Raw genomic sequence first — 21,047 nt, forward strand, 5'->3', positions numbered from 1 at the left:
ATGGGAAGTGTGTTGAATTTATAGATTGCTTTGGGTAGTATGGACATTTTAATGATGTTGTTTCTACCAATCCATGAATATGGTATGTTCTTCCACCTGTTTATGTCTTCCTCTATCTCTTTTTTCAACATCCTGTAGTTTTCTGAGTAGGGGTCTTTTACCTCTTTAGTTAAGTTTATTCCTAGGTATCTTAATTTTTTTTGGTGTGATGGTAAATGGGATAGCTTTTTTAGTCTCTCTTTCTGTAAGTTCACTATTGGTGTATAGAAATGCCATAGATTTTTTGTTGTTAATTTTGTATCCTAATACATTGTCGAATTCATTTATTAAGTCTAATAGTTTTTTGATGGAGTCTTTAGGGTTTTTTATGTACAATATCATGTCATCTGCAAATAAGGACAGTTTTACTTCTTCTTTTCCAATTTGGATGCCTTTTATTTCTTCTTCTTGTCTAATCGCAATGGCTAATACTTCCAGGACTATGTCGGACAGGAGTGGTGAGAGTGGGCATCCCTGTCTTGTCCCTGTTCTTAAGGGAAATGGTTTTAGTTTTTGCCCATTGATATTAGCTGTGGGGTTGTCATATATGGCTTTTATTATGTTGAGATATGATCCTTCTATTCCCACCTTGCTGAGAGTTTTTATCAAAAATTGGTGTTGGATTTTGTCAAATGCTTTTTCTGCATCAATTGATATGACTGTGGTTTATTTATTTTTTTGCTACAGAGTTCAAACATGAGAGAATAAACAATAATGTTTAACAATGTGTATTTAAATAATGACACTACTAAACTATATGAAGAGTGAGGCTGTGATTACAATTGTGAGCAGGAGATTGTTACCTTGGTGAGGCCGAAGGGGATGTTTTGTATGGATGGGTCATGTGAAGGCTGTCGGAGTGCTGGCAGTGATTTTGTGTTTGAACTTGGCGGTTGTTACTGAGTTTGTCTTTTAAAGATAATTCACTTTACTCCATTGTTTGGTGTATCTTTTTTGTATGTATGCTATCTTTCATATAAAGATTTTAGAATAATGTGAATTGTTACCCCTGAAAAAGAAAAATTTCAATTGTACAGATATAAAATATATTTATGTCCTCTGTACAATAAGAAGGCATGTACAGCAAAATGTAAGAGCCAAAGAAATCTTTTTCTAAATAACAAGCCGTTGTAGATTTCAGGAATAAAAGAACAGATGCTCATTAAGCTAAACCACTTAAGTTATTGAGAAAAAATACTAAGTGGAATAAAGGCAAAAAGTATTACAAACTCAGATTTTAGAACTAGTCTGTCCCAGAGCAGCAATGCTAGTATCTGTAGAGCATTGTGAATGTTCTGAGATCAAGGACCATATATTATCCCCTATCTATTGTCCCCAGCACATTGAGTGGCACCTTGAAGGCAAGTATGAAGGGAAGGTGAATTGGGAGTAGTAATCTTCCATAGTGGTGGTTTAGTGTACTGGTGAAAAGCTTCTTGAGAAAAATTATCCAAGTTTTAATCTCATTTTTACCACCTTCATGACTCTTGGCAAGTTTTGTAAATTTTCAATTCCCTCATCTATAAAACAGTTATGATAACAGTAACTGGCTCAGAGGGTATAATGTTATATATAAAACATTTAGAACAATGTTTGGCACATATTAAATAATGTTCAAGTGGGTAAATGTGCTAATCGTTGTTATGTTGTCATCCCAAGGTGTTGTTTGTTCATACTTGTATATTGAAACTTGCATAGAAGTAAACTCTAAAGATTATGCACCAATTTGCAGAATGCAAGCAACGGATTTTAGTTTGAGCAAAAGCCTGAGGAGCACTCCTTTGCCAATAATGATTTTCACTGCAGGTAATTTTCCTTGGGGTCTGCTGAAAATAAAAAATGAAATACATGACCATATGCTGAAAATTAAAGTGCTTATATAAAAGGCAAGAAAGAAAATATGGAGAAAGCAGATTCTAGTTGACAATTCAATTGGGATTCCCAGGTAAAGTACAGGATTTCCAAGTAAATCTGAATTCAGATAAACTATTTTTGTATTGATATGAGCAAAATATTGCATAGGCATCATACACTTTTATTTGCTGAATATGCCAACCCTAAATATTAGGAAATCCGTATGCATTTCAAACTAAGCTAAATGCTTGAAGATACATGGCTATAGTCATAATATTATGTGATTTGAGTATTATGAACTCAACATAATTTTTTCTTGTGATGTTTTGAATTGTTTTTCCCAAAATGTTACCAGCAATGAAATTCTAGAGTATGTGAATGAACTTTCTGAAAATAAAATTTATTCAATTCTATGCTCCCCATTACACTTCTTGAATTCTCTATTCACTCCCCAGTACCCAAAGACTAAAGTTCACACTCCTTATCTTGGTTTGTAAGGCCATAAAAATCTAGTTCCAGACTTCCTAGTAACCACCATTCCTAGTAGTGCTATACACATAATCCCTGTGAGTATCCAGACATTTAAAAGTGCTCAGGTTTCTCTGGAAACATTGTGTTGTTTTATGTCCCTTCCTACTTTTAACACCTCTACAAGACTCCTGCTAATCCTTTAAGCACCAATGGAATATCACCTTCTGTAAGTAATCTTCCACATCACCTCTAGGCGAGGCACTGCCTCTTCTATGATCACAGTGCCTCTTGTGCATAGTGGTATTTAGAACATACTTCACTATATTTTATCACAATTATCTCTTTCCTGAATAGAATTATAGAAAGTGAGATTTCTCAGAACAGGACTTGTAACTCCAGGTAACTTAGAAGCATTTCCCCTAGCCTGCAAGACTCCTCCTCTAAAACTCAATATTCTCTAGCCTGCTAGACTGACTTACTTATTGATAACTGAGTTCCTTTGAGAAACTGTGCATTCATTCTCCTAGTAGAGCTTTTTTTCACTTTGCATTGTACATGATTATTTCCTTGTCCATTTACTGCAAGAGCATTGAGAAAAGTAAAGGACCATGACATATTAATCTTTACATTCTTAGCACCTAGCACATAAACTAAGGATGGATGGATGGATGGATGGATGGATGGATGGATGGATGGAAGATAGGATTTATACACAGAGGTTCTACTCAGTGTTTATCAACCCTGGTTATACTTAGAATCACCTGGACTACTATATAAACAATAGCACTGCCTTCATTCCATCCAAGTCCATTTGAATCAGAAGCTCTGGTGTGGGTCCTTTGCATTGTTGTTATGTGCCATTGAATCAGCTCCATCTCCTAGCAACCCTATCACTGAGTGATGTCCATAATTTCCTGTCCTCAACAGCCTACTCAGCTCCTGAAAACTCATGCTTATGGGTTCTTTTATAGAGTTAATACATCTCATATTTGGTCTTCCTCTTTTCCTGCTGCCTTCTATTTTTCTCAGCATTATTGCCTTCCCATGATGTGCCTGGAAGTAGGGAAGCTTTAGTTTTGTCATTTTTTCCTCCAGCAATATTTCAGACTGAATTTGTTTTAGGACTCATTTGTTTACCTTTCTGATAGTTCAGGGTATCCATAGAGCTCTATTTCAACACCATATTTCAAGAGAATCATTTTTTTTCTATCAGTCATTGGTATGGTTTTAAAGTTCTAACTTTTAAAAGGAGCTTTGTTTTAACTCCGTTTTCCTTAATAGCTTCCCTTTAAAAGTAGTCTGGTATACCTGCCCCAATCAAGGGATTCACTATACTTTTACAGTTAACGATCCCACAGGTCTCTAATATCCCCAGTTCTTTCTTACTAATGGACAAATACTTATTGCAGCTACTATACTGCATGCTCTTGAGGTAATGTCTTTTTTAATGAAAATTTTCACCAGAGACATCAGTTCTTTTTGGCTTCTATTGTATGTTCTTTATATAGCTTCTACTTATAAAATGTTAAGGCCTTAAATATTTGAGTTAAAGCACTATCTGATTACCTCCTCCCCAACCCTGCTATCTCCCCTGGTTTTAGCTTTATACATACCTTGGAAAAGCTATCTTGTCCTACTAGCCAAATATCTGGTTAAGGCAAATAAGGTCTTATAAGAGTAATTTTACATAGAAACATCCTAGAGAATTGGACTCTGTCTCAATTCTTTGTCTCAAAAGATTTTTGCATCTAAATTGAGATATTACATGTTAGGATTATAGGATAGACATTGGAAGAGAGTATAATCTCTGTTAGAAAGTTGTGATGGATAGATACCTCTTGGATTTGTTTGGTTTTTGATGCTGTTATTCTTGGTAAATGAAAGTTATCAGTAAATTATTATAAAAAGTTTGTGTGTGATATGTTCTGATTAAAGAATGCAGAGTTTAATTTGCTACTTTAAAATGAATTACTAGTAATATAGCAGAATGCCAGGTCCAAAGGGAGTTCAAGCACACAATATTAAAAATATACTGAACTGGTCCAAGAAATGACTGGGAAACCCCGTAGATAATTCTGCATATGACATAATTAAATTCAGTATCTAAGTGGGTGAAAAAATTCCTAGAAATTCATCATAATTTGTTCAGCCTTAAGAGAGAAATTGAAAAACAATAGGATTTAGATAAGAACAAAACTAAAAGGTCAAATTTTAAAAGGCAATCACTCACAGGAGGTCTGGAGAATATTTAATAGCTAATGGGGAGCCCAGGGAAGATGTGTTGTTAAGGATCAAATATAGCAGGCTCTTGAAAAAGCTCTTGCTGGCTAATTAACAGTCAATAACAATATTGCAGGGAGGAAAGATAGCCCAAGGGAAAGGAATCAGGAAGTTGAGAAATTATTTCTTTGCAAAGGAAAAAAAAAAAGGCTTTATCATGGTATCCTTTTAATGTATAAAAGCGAGGTTGCTCAGCCTGAGAATCAGTTGTTCCTTCTTGATGCTCCTGGGGCCTAGATGTACTTGGGGATGAAAGGGAAATAGGTTCATGTTTGAATTGAGTTGTCTTTATCTCCATTAACCAGAAGATTAGGTGGATTTCTGTCCCAAGAATGATTGGATGTCCTGGTCTAAATGTTCGTCAGTGCTCAAAATATTCAAAGCCAATATCTTTATGAAATCCTTTTTTCAATTTATTTGAATCTATATAGCCAGAAGTTGGATTGCTGGATCATATGGTAGTTTTATTTTGGTTTGGGGGTAATGTTCATACTGTTTTACATAGCAATACTTAATAGACAAGATATGGAATGACCAGCTGTCCATCAGTAGATAAATGGGTAAAGAAGATGTCACACACACACACACACACACACATACACACAAGAATATTGTTCAGCCATGAGAAAGAAGAAAATTCTGCCATTTGTCACAACTTGGATAGACTTTGGGGACATTATGTGAAGTGAAGTTAGAGAAAGACGAAGTATGGTCTCACTTATATGTGGAATCTAAAAAGACAAACTCAGAGAAATAGAGAGTAGAGTGGTGGGTAGAGAAATGAGGAAATATTTGTCAGTGTACAAAATTCTAGTTGTCAGATTAGCGAGTTTGGGGGATCTAAAGTCCATTATGGTGATTATAGCTAATAATACTGTATTGTATACCTGACTGTTTCTAGGATCATCTATCTTAAATATCCTCACCACAAAAAAAGAAATGGAAACTATCTGACCAATTATTCGTTAGCAAAAACTCAAGGCAAAGAGGGTAGACTATAAACACGCCTTTACAAATCTGAAGAAAATGGGCTGAGACATAATGATAAAGACAGAGTCTAACTTATACATATACAAGTGAACAAATCTGTGTAGCAAGTTTACAACAGAGCAAAGGGCATGGAAATCCTCCTGGAGTACCTATTTGGTTCAACGAAATTCATTCTGTTGTGACCATCTGTCTACTCTCTCATCTCTTCTGGTCTTTCTTTATCTTATTTTCTTCTTCCTTCCCTGCTCCTCTCCCCCACTCTCAAAGAAAAGGTGTATATGCATTTACATCTGGAAATCCAGATTTAGCTTGTTACTATGTCTCAGACTAGACGGTGAACAGTAATGTTTTATGTGTTGATAGAGAGAAATCAGGACTCAGCTGGTGTGTTGATAAAGTCCAATTTTCAGTTAGGTTTTTTTTTTAAAAAAAAAAAACAATTTTCATTGGGCAATCATAGAAGCAAAGACCTCAAAAAATGATAGCTATTTTTATAATACATGAACTAGAAATATGACCAAATATGGAAATTTCTATTTTATTTGGGAACTGCTGTGTCAAGTTTTTCTTAGTTATAAAAATAGTCTAGTATAGTCTAGTATATTTGTGCTAGATGTGAACTTTTTTCTGGAAATGATAATGCCTTAATCTGTGAAAAAGAGAAATATATGTGATTTATTACAAAGATGTTTAGTTTTCATTTCATTACATTATGTTCTGTGAACATTTATATCTAGTCTTTAATTAAACATGATTTATTCAAATTGAGATCTGTTTCCACTTAGATTGCTTGCAGTGTTAATCACAGTGCAAATAGCCTTTGCCATGGAAAGAATCCCTATATTATACTAATGTATAACCGCTTCTGTGTAATTTGCATCTGTTCTTTGAGCCTGTATGTTACCAAATATGTACATATCTTGCTACTATATTAAAGAACATAACTTACTTAATATGACATTTATGTTTTTATGAATTTAGATTTAAGGTAGTTCTTTAAATTTAAAGAAAAATTGAAAAATGCCCAAATAATAAAAGGCCCCTTTTTATCACAAATTGAATATGACTATAAAGCATTTTCACTTCAGCAATGTAGTTCCAGTTTATCTTGCCTATGTTCATGTATGTAACTGTTTGTGTTTGTTTGCTTTTTTAGAATCAGATGTTCTTAATTATAACTTCCTTTGTTGGCCATTGTAGATCTGTCCTGAAGAATAGGCAGAAGGTTTAAAAATTGATTAGATTCATATTAACATGTGCAAATACAATGTATTGTGTAAAGTCTTGGAAGATGTAAGGAAACTATGAGCAAGAGTGCCTGCATATTCCTAATGTATGTGTTTTAACGCTTGATTGTTCTCATGTCATGCACTGTAAAAACTTCCTTCTATTAACATATCAAAGTACCAGAAGCTGGGTTTTATTTTACTTATGATTCAACTCAATCTTAAAATGAGAAAATGCATAGAGCCTCTTACTTGATAATTAAAATATATCTTGTGCCCTGGTCAGTTGGTTGGAGCACTGTCCCATATACCAAAAGATTGTGGGTTCAATTCCTTGCCAAGGCACATACCTAGGTTGCGGGTTTGATCCCTGCTTCAGGTGTATGGGAGGCAACTGATCAATGTTTTTCCCTGACAACATCTCTCTCTCTCTAAAAATAATGGGGAGAAAAACAACATATCCTTGAGTGAATATTAAAAAAATATATATATAGGGGTTTCCCCCAAAAAATGCACACACTTTGAATAATTATAAAGGCAGTGTTTATTAAAATACATTTCATGTTCAAAATTCAGCTATCAGCTGAATTTTGGGGAAAATTATATACACACACACACACACACACACACACACACATACATACACTAGTGGTCTGGTGCACAAAATTCTGCACATTAAAAGGGAATTAATTAGAGAAAATATTTTAATATTGCTAATCATGTCCCCCCGCCTGGCGCTGGGCAGGGAGGCAGCCTCACATCCCTGGCCAAGTGCTGGGCGGGGAGGCAGCCTCACCTCCCAGGCAGGCGCAAGTCCCCACCCACTGCCCACCAGCACCTGCCTCGCACACAGCCTCCTGCTGTTCGGTCATTACGGTGTCATGGCGTGATGGCCATTTGCATATTAGCCTTTTACTATTATGATATGTATATATATTCTATTAACATCAAATCTTGTGTGGGTCTCCATCCTGCCTTCCTTTACTCATTTCTTAAGCCCATGCCACATGCGATTTAACAAGGTCTTTCTAAAGCACAAGGGTGCAGAGAGTACCCTCCATCTGTTCCCAGGTCTTCAGTGCCACAAGATAAAAGCAGCTCCTTCTGCTAGCAGTCAAGGTTCTTCATAATCTGCTCCCTGTCTGCATCCTCAGATGTGGTCACCAGCACTCCTCTTCCATTCTCTGCTCCAGACAGACTGGGCTATTCCTGTACCTGAACACGGCGTCACACCATGGACATTTCTCTTCAAAGTGGTGACTCATCCTGGTTTCCTGCTCAGAAATACACCACCATCTTCATCCTGCCCTGACTAATCCCAAGTAAAACTTTCAAGTCCAAAATGAAGTTATATTTCCTTTATGTGATCTTCAGATATCAATACTTAATTTCTCCTATATCAGTATATAAAAGAATCACATGTGCAATTTACAAAATAAGTCAATGCACTCTTTAAGACATGAAAGTTTAATTTAGCCATGAACATATTCTCATCTAAAACAAATTTTAGCACATATGATCAAGCAAAGATATATCAGGCATGTTCCAAAGTTGCCAAACATCATCTTACTTTACACTGAGCTTGCAGAAAAATAAATAGATAGCACAGAGACTCTTGTGCACTTTCAAAATTTAATGAAAATAATTTGCATTAGTTTAATATAAAGACTAAGTGAAATGTTGATATGACTAAAAAGAGCTAACTATTATATCAGCTAAGAAAACAAATGACTCCTTCCTTCTTTCCTTTCTTTCTTTATTTCTGGAGAGTTTTAGTGTTAAATATTTAGAAGTCTATTGTATTTTACTATAGCACACAGCTATTTTTCGAGACTATCAGATTCTGGTTTTATTTTATTATTTGATTATATAAAATACTTAAATTATTTTGAAACTTTCTGAACACAATCATGAATTGATTTTCCTCTTAAGCTGTAACAGTCAACCAGAAACCAAAAAGGACGCTTTTTCAGAGTCAGTCATCACCTGCCTAAGGAAATTTAGACCAACATTTGTACAGTAAACTTGTCATGAGAGGTGGACAACTTTGCTTCCAGGAGGAAATACTATTTAGAAGAAAACGATAAAGCAAAGTGCAAATAGAGACTTTTCTAGTATTTTGCCCTTGTTTGGTCTTGAGGGGGTAATTTAATGATGGTATATATTGTTTTAAGTACTATGAAAACCCAGGACTTCACAAATACCTTTTGATACATTGTAGTGTATCAGAAGGCACAAAACACATCTGAAATTTAAAAAAAAACACACACCACATTTACATTGTCTGCACCACTATTTCTAATCTTTTGTTAGAACTATCAGGAAATATTTATTGGGCAATAGTTGTCACCAGATAGTGTGTGGCATTTGCAGAAGTACAAAGAACAGTGCAAAGCAGGAGCTGAATCTGTAAAGTTCGCAGTCTGACTAGGTAAAAGGGTGAAAGGCGAGTGAATAGACAATTTCTAAGTAACACCATTTAGGTCGGTAAGAAGGTTGGGGGGGAAAAAACAGAGCTGTGGGAAGAAAGGCAGAGAGGGAGTTCATTGGAGTGGATCACAGGAAGAGAAAGCAATGGAAGCAGTGTGTGTCCTTTGACTACTTCACTGGTTCCCAAGGAGCCCAGCGTGGTGCTGTGCTTAGAAGGAATGATTGGTAAATATTAGTGACTGATATTTGACGGAATTAGTCATTATTACTTTTTCATTTAAAATCATACTCATTATTTCTGTTGTCCAAAATTAGCATGGAAATTAGTATAATTTAAGTGTTTTATATTTCCAATGATTTTACATCAGGTATAATAATGGTATATCAAGGGGTAAGTCTCTTTAGTTATCCTAACTTTAGAAACCCTTGAATGAGATTAGGAAGTGATCATCATTTACATTTATTATACTTTGCATTTAATGAGCTTTAGCTTTTAACTCTAATTTGCTTCTCATCGCATTCATCAAAGGCAAACTATTTAGAAACTAAAACATCTCTGTCAGTTAGAATTTTAATGAATTAAGATGAAATGAGACAGTGTTAATTGGCAGTGGTTGCTACAGGGGAAGTTTCTAGATCTCGTAAGTGATACCAATTCATCCCTCTATCAGAGTTAATTTGTTTGATTTAATTCTAAGAATACACTGACTATTTCCTTACACTATTCATATTTATATTTTTTATTGAAGATTAGTTTAGTTCTGTTGGTCTTTCATTTAGATTCTCAGTTCCACTTGAACTTGATTTCATTTGATTGTTAATAAATTTAAGCAGCATTTGTATTGTTGACTCATGATTAATACACATAACTAATCATTTTTTTCACCAATCCTATACTTCTTATGTTTTTTTCTGTTTTTCCTCAGACATAAATGAATGTGAAGCTGAGCCTTGCAAAAATGGTGGAATATGTACAGACCTTGTTGCAAACTATTCCTGTGAGTGCCCAGGTGAATTCATGGGAAGAAATTGTCAATACAGTAAGTATTAATATATATGTATATACAAAGTTTTATTTGCATAGCCTGCATTTGTTATAGGATCCGAGCTGACATCAATATAGTTTACTTCCAGAATTCATAATTTATTGAAGTGGCATATTTAATATTTGTTGTTTAAATGTTATAAAATTCCAGGATAGGTCTCAGTGCATGATGGGCACAGGAGTGGTCACCTTGTGGTCTGAAAGTAGGGCAACAGATCCTCAAACCCCAAGTGTATCTCTCTCATGGATACTATTTTGGCTTTTGAGTGTGTGTATGACCTAAATTTTCACCACAGTTATTACTTTGGTTTAGACAATACATTCAGCACACTGTGGCCAGATAGCCTCTATCACAAATAAAAGGTAGAGATAAAGGAAGATTCATGTGGAGCTGGACAATATATTAGTAGGAATTTTACACACAATTTTTCTTCTTGGAAACCTAAGACAGTCTTGAGATTATGGATCAAATGTTAGAACAATAATTTACCTGAAGTGTTAACAAAGAAGCACAAAGCACCCCTTTATTCCCCCAAACAAACAAACAAAATACTAGGAAAAGATAGTAACAGAGTTATAGTCTCATGGGAGGAGACCAGAATCAGGCACAAATATTTATTAATGAGAACAATAATGATACAGCTCAATAATTGTTGGATATATATATATATATATATATATATATATATACACACACACACACACACTTCATAGTGCTACTGCTTTGATGTGTATACTATTAGATATCACAATACTATAGATATTCAGATGGCAAATGCAGATTGGAATTCAGATGCAGAAACTGGCACAAAGTCTATGTGGTTTGCCCAGGCTCTCACAGTTAGTGACAGAAATAGCACTAGAAAGAATCTAGAATTAGGTCTTGTGATTCCAAGTTCAGAATATTTTCCTCTAAATTGAGATATCTCTTCAAACAGAGTTGAACAAGATCAATACAAAAGCACACTACCCCTCCTCTCTTATCACACCCCTCCACACACTCATATATACTGCTGCTTTTTTAGCCATAGTAATAATTTTATTTCTCTCTTTCCTTCTCTTCCTCCCCTTTGACAATTGTAATTTATAAAATAAAAAAGGAAAATTATTTAAGAGTTTCATTGGGTTATATATATAATCAAAATTATGATCTAGGGATGCTCATTACCCTAGTTCTAAAATTTTTTTTAAAAATCTGAATATCAAAGAAATACCTTGGATTGGGAAAATTTTTTCTAAGTTTAAAATTATTGGAGAGAGACATTGAGCATGAGTTGATGAAGATGCTGCAGGCACAGACAGATGGAAAGAAAGGGCAGTCTGAGTAAGCAGGTTGATCATAGACAAATAGCCAACTATCCTAGTGACCTTCCTACTAAGCATGTAACTAGCCAGCCATTAGGTGAATTTAATTTCAACTGGTCCTTGGCCTACCCCAGGCACAGTTCTTGCACCCTTCTTTACTTTTATTCATGTGTCTTGAAGATGCCTGCCCAGACAGCACTGGAAGTTGTGCTAAAAAATATCCCCCTAAGGCCGTGGTCAGCAAACTGCGGCTCGAAAGCCAAATGCGGCTCTTTGGCCCCTTGAGTGTGGCTCTTCCTAAGCCTTAGGAGTACCCTAATTAAGTTAATAACAATGTACCTATCTATATAGTTTAAGTTTAAAAAAATTGGCTCTCAAAAGAAATTTCAATCGTTGTACTGTTGATATTTGGCTCTGTTGACTAATGAGTTTGCCGACCACTGCCCTAAGGGGTCTGAAAAGGAACACTTTATTAATAGGATGAAGAACAAAAATAGATGGTAGTCGACTACTTGACTTTCATGCAGCAAAAACAGATATCTGGTGGCAGAATGAAGGGCTTTCAGGTAGTACTGGAACTTTGACAGATCTTAAAACTATGCCTGGATAAGAGAATGTCCAGGTTTGGCAAGGCCACCTCTGTCCCACAGGAGGCCTGGCAGGGGAGAAAGAAGAGGATGAGACCTTCGGAAGAATTGTTCAAGTGACATGTCATGAGAATCCTACCTAGGAAGTAGTGCCTCTCCAAGGTGGTCAAACCCTCGCTATTTGAGTGACCTTAAGAAGTAGTGTCTGAGGTTGTAGACAACCTCCTGTCCTGGAAAAGGAGACCTAAGACTTGGAGTTATTTATATGGCCTTGCCTCCCCCCCTTTCCCTTCATACTGACCAGGGAACAGCTAGACACCAAGTTGCTTGCTTGCATGTTGAAAATGAAAGGAGACCTGGATGTGAACTAGACATTGAAACGAATAGCTAAAGCCTGTCCATCCTCCCATCAGAGACTTTTGCTGAGGTCACCACATCTGAAAATACCCTTAAAGAAGAAAGAACCTGATTGATTATGGAAGGATGTATTGAAATAGACTTTGATACGTGCCCCCAGTTTATGCCTAATGTATTTCAATCAGTTTTTGATATTGTGTTTAATGAAATTCCTTGATTTTCTTTGACTTGGTTTTATATTCATATAATATTTATATTTAAATGTAGACTTCTCTTTGAACATGAATGTGATAGTGAGGTACTCCCCTTAACCCATCATATGCTCTGATATCCTCCCACATCCTAGTCATCTCTGTGCCCCAATAAAGACAACACTTATGGCACACCTGTAAGAATTATAATAAATTAGGATTCTGACACTCTTTGTATTGCCTGGGAGATGGCTCTGCCTTTTTCTGTGACTTCATAGAGTGTTAAAAATTGAGGGTAAGAAAGTGCATTCTGCCACTGTGATGATTTAGTTCTACAAACTGAAAACTCAGAGCATTCACTCATGACAGTGCACATAGAAACACCAGCAGGTTATAGGCAGTGCCAGCTCTGAGCTGACCGAGGGTAGGATCTTCAGAGTTGACATGACATAGATTATAACCAATGTGCCAGCTTCCACTCTTTAGTGAGATTGATAAACATTTTTCTTGGCTTTGTATCATGTCCCATAGGGACACCATTGGGTTGGCTTCTGCCTGCAATAATGGTAGAGAAGCCATTTGTTCAGGCTGCTATTTCAGGAGGAAGAGGGAAGGGAGAAAGATAGAGACTAACTACTGGGTGGGTCAGAGCATGCCCATACAGAAATGCTATTATCATTGTGTTCAAATCCAAACTGCCTTTAGTCTATCTGTGGGCTCTAACTGTGGACTCCTGCACTCATATTTGCTTTACTTGACCTACTTCTTTCTTATTTCTACTGATGGATTAATTAAGTTCTGGTATATTTAAAGGTGAAATCATTCTCAGCACTGCCCCCCCAAATTATAAATAATGGCAGGTATCAAATTATAAATAATGGCAGGTATTGCAAAGCAATACAATTGACTTAAACACTGAAATATCTGTATAAAATAGTAAACAAAAAACAGAACTATTTACAATATCCATGGAAGGCAAATAATACTTATCCTTAATTTATTATTTCTCTCAGTTCAATAGAATTGAATACAACAGAAAAAAACAAGAATGTGAATAGAACCTTCTCACAAAAAATGTAGTTTAATATTTATATTGTAGTTGTGCCTTTATTATTGTTTTTCTAAATATTCTGATTTTTTTTTAAAAAATAGACTTTAGTACTGTTATGAAGTGGAACTAAGAATAGTATTTTAAATGTCTGTTTAATGAGAGCCCTAGATATGCGAAGAAAACACTGGGCTGACCATGCATCTCTCTGCTTCTACCTCTCACCACGTATCTCTACCCCCTTTCATTACACAAGTGGAAACTGGAAGATGAATGGCAGAAACACATGGCAATATCGATCAACACAAAAGGGTGAAGTTCTAAAGAGGAGCAGAGGCCAGCTGGCAAACTTTAGACAGAATATGAAAAAGACAAAGGAGAGAGGAGGGAGGGGAATGAGAGCTGTTAAGCCAGGTCTTCGTGCTAGCTAACAATGAGGCTCCCTGGAAGCTCCAACACACACACACACACACACACACACACACACACACACACCACGCATGCACACGCACACTCACTCCATAAGGAATTTGTCTTATGGGTAGAACATTGTGAGGCAAAGGAGGGGACAAACAGTTTTTTACAAACATAAAAGCTCCCACGAGGCAATATTACTTAAGTGAAGTCCTTCCCGCCTTCTGCCTGTGTTCCTTCCACAGTCTGCTCCTAACTCAGCTCTCAGAGGGAACCTGTGAAACAGTCAGAGTGCATCACCTCTCAGCTCACAATCTTCTACTGGCTCCTGACCTCAGACTGTGAAAATTACAGTCCCGTTCCAAGGCCGGCAGGACCGGCCTGGACTTCCACCCTTCTCACTCACCTCTCTGACCCGTCTACTAGGACTCTGACTTTCTCATGCACTGCTCCTGCCTCTAGCAGGTTCAGGCACTCACCTGGCACATTCTTGCCCAGAGCATTTCCTTTTCTATTCCTTTTTTCTAGAGTATTCACTATGAATACTCCCACACTTCCTCCCGTTCTTACATAACAGACACCTCTTCAATGAGGCTTTCCCTGACCTCTCCACTTCCTTACCACAACACCCCAAATCACACACTCAACCCCTTCTCTGCTGTAGTTTTTCTCCTTTGCATTAATCACTAACATATATTTTTACTTTTAAATATTGTTTGTTGACTAATTCTCCAGTGGAGTACATGCTCTATGAGGGGAAGAATTTTGCTGTTCTAATCACAACTGCCTAGATAGAACTGGCAAATAATAAGTGCTCGACAGATATTTGCTAAATGAATGAATGAACCTAGCACTCTGAGTTCATTACGCACAGGGGAGGTATCTGACTTTTCAGTGCCTTCAACCACTATCAAGTTCTTCTTTTGCCCGACTTTCTATTTTTAAGTAGTATTATAAAGCTGCTTTTGCCAGTATAATAATATGTAATCTGGTATATTAGTTGGTACTCACCAAATAATATTGCAAGTTGAATTGTTTCCCTTTGACTTGATAGGACCTTTTATAATTCTATTTTTGCAATGGGGTTATGCATATGGATTTATAATAAGAGAGATAAACAGGGAACCTGTTTCTCTTTGTAAGCCAATTCCCCATGCAGACATTTTGATAAATGATCTTAGATCAGTTATTTATTTCTCATCCATATCAAATAATCAATAGACATGTGAATGCATGATTGCTACTTGAATAAATATTATATAAAAATCAATGTGATTTCTTTAGAGTAATGTAAATATTTAATTAATATAGCTATTCAGCACTTTATAAGGAATAAATTTATAATTTATAGCTAACCCTATCTGTTATTAACATGATGCTCAATTATGTGGTAATAATATGATGTAAATCACTTATTAAACATTTTCAATAATAGTATAATTATATCAAATGTTAATAACAAATGTTTTCATACTTGGAAAAATATACCTATAATTTTACACTAATTATTTAATAAATATGTTTATAGGTTGGTGAAGGGAATAATATTATCATTTAAAGAATTTCAATGTAGGTTTCTAGATAACCTATCTTTGACTTGAGCAGATTTCAGTTATTTTTTATGTTTGTATTTTTTATTTGTTATTTAGGGTTTGATTACATTTGACTACGTTTTATTTTAATTAAAGTTACTTTTGATTGATATGTGAAAATCATTTTACTGTTCCCATAGTATTTATTACCGTATTCCAGCAATTCTTTTAATTAAAGTTTTAATTTATATTTTCTTGTTGCTTGTAAATGATACACACTCCAGTGTTCAGACAGTCCTTTTCATAAACAGCTTGCAAGGAAAATGATGATGAACTGGAATGGAAAACTATTCTCACAATAACAGATATGCTGTGCCATGTGCATTTAACAGAACATGGTGTTTAAGCTAAAGTACCTGCAGTGGAAATTGATAGCACTTTAGTTAACGCATCTAAAAATAACTGGGATTGTTTTCATTTATTGGACTATGTGTCCCACAGTAGATATCTACAGTTCCCTCCTGGGTGTTTAAATGTAACATGATTAAGTTTCAGAAATGGTACTCATATTCATTCCAGTGCTGCCGCTATTTGTGGAAATTAAGATAGTTACCAAGGGAACTCTCATAATGCAACATCCCCAAATTATTTTGCTGGAAAGTATTAAGACTTGTATGATTTCAGAGGGTTTTAGTAAAAAAATGAAAACTAAAATCTTCAGCTGAGGATAAAGTGATGTTTCCAAATGTCAACATTATCCAGGTTTTTAAAAATTTAATAAAGTAACCTAAATAATTCTACAACCCTTTCCTTTAAGAGTTCTATCTATAAAGTTATAAGAACAAAGGCAATAATTTATATGAATATATTTTGAAAACTATAAATATTGTTCTATCTTCATTTTTTGAGCAGCTGTAACTAGGCCTTCATTACAAATGAGCTAATATTTACAAATATATACAATATATGTTATATAAATGTCCATGTGCTCTTTCTTTTGATATCAGTGTTCACTGCCAAGTACATTTGAATAACAGCAGGCTTAGTGAAAATTGATAAAATAAATTATGTGATGTGTATTTTTCTATGCTCAACAATTATTGCATTTGTAAAGACAAATTTGCAAATAACTATAAACACTCAACTATATATTAATATTTTGCCACCAATTGTCATATGATAATGTTGATGTTAATTTAGACTTTTAACTTATCATGTGCCAAGCACTCTCCAAAGTACTTTAAATATTAATTCATTTAATCCTCTTAACACTCTTTGTATTGGGTTTTATTTATCACTGGCTCCATTTTACAGAGAAAACTCTGCTACCGAGCAGTACAGTGATTTGCGTAGCCCACATGGCTAGTAAACTGCAGAGCCTGGCCTTACCCCAGGCATTGCAGCTGCGTGATGACCCTGGCCCATGTAGGGTGAAAGGAACACTTGATTACACCATGCACTTTAAGAACACTTGCACTTGAGAGTAAGAGTTTCAAAAGAGCATAGGCTTTGCATGCATGTAGAGCTGGGGGTTCAACTCTGGGCGTTTTCTCTTTGGAACTGTGTGTGTGAACAAACTAGTTGCTCTTTCTGAGCCTCGCATTCCTCATCTGAATATGGAATGAGTAACACCATTTGTTTTACATTGATGGGCAGTTTAAAATTAATACTACATATAAAGTAACTAGGAATATGCCTAGGCCAATAAATGTAAATAAGCAAATAATTGCATAAATAAAAATAGACATATATTTGAGTTATTTGAAGAGCCAATGTTAATGTATCTCACCTTTTATTTTGTTATAAATTTGTACAATTTAAAAATTTTTATTATAGACTCAACTTGCCTATCTATAGTGACTATGTACTTGAGAATACCTTGTGTAGAAGTCAGTTATAATGATTTATAAGGGCATAACTTGAGGAAATCCTGTGATAATAATATAATTTTTAATAAAGAGATATTATTAGTCCAACCAAAACCATTATAGGAAATAGGAGTTGCTTTGGTTTTTGAGAAATATATCACAACATACTTCTGAACCACAAAGACCTCATATTATTTTTTTTATCTATGTCTTTATGTTTGTAATTATCATAAGTTATCTCTGTTATTTGATCAAGTATTTTAATGAATGATGAACAGAAACTAACCATGGAAAGACAATTATAGTATTTTCATTCTCTATATAGATGGTCAAAGATTATATATAGTTCTATACCATAAAGCACTGAATTCCTACTCTTCTATATTCAGGTATGCCATAGTTATAAAAGCTAAAAGATATTCCGATATAAAATAGTTTTAAATATAAAATAAGTATTTATAAGGAAGTCAAAATTGGGATTACTTCCCAGATATATTTAATAGAAAAATTAGATAAGTCCAGTATGTGAATCTATTCAATTATGTGATCAAATAAAGTAGCCACAAATATTTGTTTTATTTTCTTAACATAATTATGTAGGGGGTTTTGAGAACATGTCTGAATGAATAAATTCATTCACCAAATTACATCAAAGAGTAGCCACCCTCTACAGCTGGGGCATCATTGGTAATTAAAATAAATTCAGTTCCTGCTTTCATGGAGTTTATAGAGTGTGGGAGAGAAAAACAAGAATTGCTTAAAATCAAATTATAAAACATGGCGAGTGCCATGCATGAAAAGAAGAAAGCTGGGGCAGGGGTGCTTCTTCTGTTTGGGGGATTTAAGGAAGTGACAGTCATGCTAAGAACAGAAGAATAGATAGTAGGTACAAAACAAAAATCAAACAAAAAGCACACACAGAAAGCATGGTGGAGATGAGGATTTTCGGAGAAGGAGAATATGCTCAAGGATAAACAGGTCCTTTGTCCATAGAATCTTAATATTTAGTGGATGATTTGATTATTGTATAACCATAATGTGATGAGGTTTTTAGGATAATCATTTATTTACCTTTTAGGCCTTGACAATGTGGGATCAAGATCAGTCAATGGACTATGTATAGTGATGGGTGTTACTAGACTAATTGTGGCAATTATTTCACAATAAAGGCAAATATATTAAAAAAGACCACTTGATGGCAAGGAGTATTTATATATTAAAAATACACCTTATAAACTACCTTGATCTGCAACCACAGACACTTTTAAAATACCAAAATACACTCTAACTTTTGTAAATGTATCAAGAAATCCAAGAAAAATAAAAATAATCATTAACTCTAATCTTATTTTCATTTGAGATAAAACATATCTGCTTTGTTGTAAAAATTTGAAATGGCATGCCTTCACAATAATTTTTGTCTTTGAAAGCATTGCCTAACTTAACTGTGAGATTACTTTTCTTACACACATAAAATAAGAATTAATCTCTAACACCAATAGGACAGGGAGACAGCTTACCTCAGGCTGTCACCTTTTGTGGACATAATATAAAATAAGTAGACTATGAATTGATGAAACTTTTATATTCAGGATTGATTGTATATAATGTTAAATCCAAGGTTCATAATATTTAGAATCTGCCCACAAATATACACAGATATAAATGGATATAACCATAATTATAAATATTTGAGAATAGATACTGATTATAACAATTTTCCACTTCTTTTTAAAGATATAATACGTTTATCAAAGCAAATAAACAGAATACTTAGCAACTTTATCAATAGCCTTCAAGGGAGAAAATGATTTCAGCATTACAGCAGAATGAGGTCTTTGCAACAATAAATGCAAAAAAATTTGACTCAATGACAAAACCAAATTGGATTTTCTGTATCTGACACAGAAGATCCATCTTCAATCAGATGCCTCTGGGTATATTTTTCCAAATGTTGCCCAGCACTTTTGTACAGACATATTACACTTTAAAAGTTCACCCACCATACCTTAAAGTGATAACCTAATAAAGGAAAGACAGAAAAAAAATCAGCAAAATGCTCAAATAGACCCCCTAGGACTTGCTAAATGCCTCTAACAAATTGAATCAGATTCTCATTACCTGACAGTTTGGTATTTGATTGCAAATAATTACTGAAACATCCAGTAAAACCTTCTTGATTTCCAAATTATTCATTCCCATTATGTGTTAAACTGCAAATGTTCAGGGATTAAAATTTAGTCTTGCATTTATTCTCAAACTCTATTACATATTTCCTATTTCAAAGACAAAGAAAGATGAAGCAGGCAGAGAGAAGGAGAGTTTGGGAACAGGATAGGACAACTTGATATCACCCTCATAAAATTTAGATTTGTAGTGCATGATTGGAAAAATATCCCTCAACCTTTAAAAATGGGGATGAGATAACCCAAATAAAATAAGTATAATATAGAAAAACAAAAATTTCTCTTTAAGGAAACTACTAGGAAAGAAGTCACCCTAAGACTTTACAGGTATATTGGGAACATGGTTAAAATATATTCTCTGGGTCAGTAATTAATTATCCTCTGCACATGTTTACATAGCATTTTGGGGTGTTTAGGTGAACTTTTCGATCTGAATATCAAATGAGGCTGAAAATCCTTATTTCCTAATGTGGACACTATAGGCACAAACCACAGTGGTTTCTGCCTTTATCTCATCCACTGCACAGCAGAGATAAATGCTTTTCTCAAATGCAAGAAAGGAAAGAATATAAATGGTTTCTGATCCTTTGGTAAATGTGCACAATTTTTATGATTTCCTGAAAGCCCAAGGATTTCAAATAGTTGCAATAAAATTTTACTGGCCACCCTGGAGATAAGTTGGGTAGTGCCCCTTGCTGCAGTTTTCAATCTGTGCAACCGACTTGGAAGTGATAGCTTCCAGCTGCATGCGAGACAGAGAGCCATGTGCATGGATGGGGTTTCATCTTCAGAGCAATCTTCTTCCACCGAAGGACAGGGTCACAACAAAGTTCCTTCCTGCGTGGACATATTGAATATGTGCATTTGGCACGTGCTGCTAAGGTAGTACAGCCAGTACAGCAGGTGATAGCTCAGAATAGCACTGGCAGTAAGAGATTTAGATTTAGGGATCCGATGAGAATGGTGAAGTGGTAAGATTGAATGTTAGTGCCAAGGAAGAGAGTTAAAAGAGTAAAGAGCACAAGATTGTTAAAGATAGAATTTAAGGCAAGTAAAGAAATCCTATCTGCAAAGATACAACAACAACAACGAAACCCCCAAAACAACAACAGAAAACTAAAAGAGCAATCAGAGAAATAGAGAATAAAGACTTAAAGCAAGGGGAAAAATGTTTCCAAAACAGAAGCTGGTCAAGGAAATGGATACCTGAAGAATACTTTTGAA

At 35.0% G+C, this 21,047-nt stretch overlaps 1 protein-coding gene across 1 annotated transcript in view; it reads left to right on the top strand.

Annotated features, from left to right (window-relative positions):
• The window catches only part of EDIL3 (EGF-like repeats and discoidin I-like domains 3), a 404,766-nt gene that overhangs the window by 223,833 nt on the left and 159,886 nt on the right, over positions 1 to 21,047 (top strand). Inside the window, exon 5 of the mRNA XM_014531211.1 lies at positions 10,217 to 10,330. Within this exon, the coding sequence (XP_014386697.1) occupies positions 10,217 to 10,330 (114 nt within the window). The remainder of the gene's footprint in view (positions 1 to 10,216; positions 10,331 to 21,047) is intronic.

Source organism: Myotis brandtii, unplaced genomic scaffold, assembly GCF_000412655.1.
Source record: "Myotis brandtii unplaced genomic scaffold, ASM41265v1 scaffold794, whole genome shotgun sequence".
NCBI lineage: Eukaryota > Metazoa > Chordata > Mammalia > Chiroptera > Vespertilionidae > Myotis > Myotis brandtii.